The sequence below is a fragment of the Pteronotus mesoamericanus genome, unplaced genomic scaffold (assembly GCF_021234165.1).
Source record: "Pteronotus mesoamericanus isolate MK-2021 breed Mesoamerican mustached bat unplaced genomic scaffold, CSHL_Meso_final contig_1189, whole genome shotgun sequence".
Taxonomy (NCBI): domain Eukaryota; kingdom Metazoa; phylum Chordata; class Mammalia; order Chiroptera; family Mormoopidae; genus Pteronotus; species Pteronotus mesoamericanus.
This window is the reverse complement of record NW_026555038.1, coordinates 2,403,580-2,405,323: the sequence shown is the minus strand read 5'-3', so window position 1 is coordinate 2,405,323 and position 1,744 is coordinate 2,403,580. Positions and strand designations below refer to the sequence as shown.

Below are 1,744 nucleotides of genomic sequence, written 5' to 3'. Positions count from 1 at the left end.
CACTTCTGGTTTCTCATTATGATAAACAACTTTCTTTTCTAATTTTCACTGAATGTCCTGAAAAGATTGCATTGTACTGTAATTTCTCTGTCTTCTCTTATTATTCACCATTAATTCTGCTTTTGCAGAACTGCCTCAAAACAGAGGAACTTTGCCTTTGTCACAACACAATGGCAAAACACGGGGAAGCATAGAAAATATTCACATTTCCCTCAACAGAAATAATTCACAGAAGACATGGAGGTTGGAAACCACACCAGCGTGACTGAGTTCGTCATTTTGGGGTTCACAGAGAATACTACAATTTGTGCCATTTTATTTATTGTGTTCCTAGGAATCTATGTTGTCACCTTAACGGGCAATGTCAGCATAATCATGTTAATCAGGAGCAGCCCTCAGCTTCATACCCCAATGTACCTTTTCCTCTGCCATTTGGCCTTTGTAGACATTGGTTACTCCTCATCGGTCACACCCGTTATGCTCACGGGCTTCCTCAGGGAAGGAACCTCTATCCGTGTTGCCGGTTGTATAGCCCAGCTCTGTTCTGTGGTCACATTTGGGACAGCTGAGTGCTTCCTGCTGGCCGCCATGGCCTATGATCGCTATGTGGCCATCTGCTCCCCGCTGCTCTACTCCACCCACATGTCCCCCAGGGTGTGCATTCTCTTAGTGGGGATTTCCTACTTGGGTGGGTGTGTGAATGCTTGGACATTTACTGGCTGTTTATTGACTGTGTCTTTCTGTGGACCAAATCAAGTAGATCACTTTTTCTGTGATTTCTCCCCTTTGTTAAAAATTTCCTGCTCAGATATTTCTATTATTGAAATTATCCCTTCCATCTCTTCTGGGTCTATTATTGTGGTCACTGTGTTTGTGATATCTGTCTCTTACATCTGCATCCTCATCACCATCCTGAAGATGCGTTCTGCTGAAGGGCGCCATAAAGCCTTCTCCACCTGCACCTCCCACCTCACTGCAGTTACTCTCTACTATGGAACTGTTACCTTCATTTATGTCATGCCCAAATCCAGCTACTCAACTGACCAGAACAAAGTGGTGTCTTTGTTCTACACTGTGGTGATCCCCATGTTGAACCCTCTCATCTACAGTCTGAGGAACAGAGATGTGAAGGAAGCCTTGAGAAAGGCAGTTGTCAGATTACATTCTTAGGATCTATTCTTACCATGGCAGATGAACTATAAAGTTTGTGTTTACCTGTATCACACTTAGGACCTACCAAACGCTGCATAACTGATTGCTTATATTCATGTTTCTTCTAAATCTCATTTTTTATACACTTGTAAGCCGATTATTATTACTATAATTACTACTATTATTAACACCTGTAGGTTAATTTTGTTATTTAATTTATTTAGCAAACAATAATTTGCACTTACTATATGCCAAGCCCTATTCTAAGCACATTACATATATTGACTGGTTTATTTCTCACAAAAGCCACATGACGTAGAACTAGTATTTCTATTTTACAAATAAATCATTTGGGGCATAGAGACATTAAGTAGATCCAGCTAGGGGGCTGTGCATCTAGTGTTTGAATCCAGAAAGTCTGGGTCCAAAACTGCTATACTTCTCCATTTAATTTTCACAGCAACCCCATGATCCTGGTATTATTAATTTTTCTCAATGTACAGATTAGAATACTGAGTCTTAAGGAGATCCAAAAGTTTGTCTGGAGAGAGGTGGACTCACGTCCTCTGATTCCATGAACTTAACCTATACT

At 40.8% G+C, this 1,744-nt stretch overlaps 1 protein-coding gene across 1 annotated transcript; it reads left to right on the top strand.

The window, feature by feature from the left end:
- The first annotated feature begins 211 nt into the window (after window positions 1-211).
- On the top strand, window positions 212-1,170 carry LOC129077885 (olfactory receptor 491-like). The gene has a single exon (XM_054582485.1). It carries the CDS (start codon window positions 238-240, stop codon window positions 1,168-1,170), a length of 933 nt encoding a protein of 310 aa, XP_054438460.1. The 5' UTR covers window positions 212-237.
- The last annotated feature ends 574 nt before the right edge of the window (window positions 1,171-1,744 follow it).

Coding starts and splice junctions, on each gene's coding strand:
- LOC129077885 (XM_054582485.1), top strand. CDS start 238: ATGGAGGTTGGAAACCACACCAGCGTGACTGAGTTCGTCATTTTGGGG.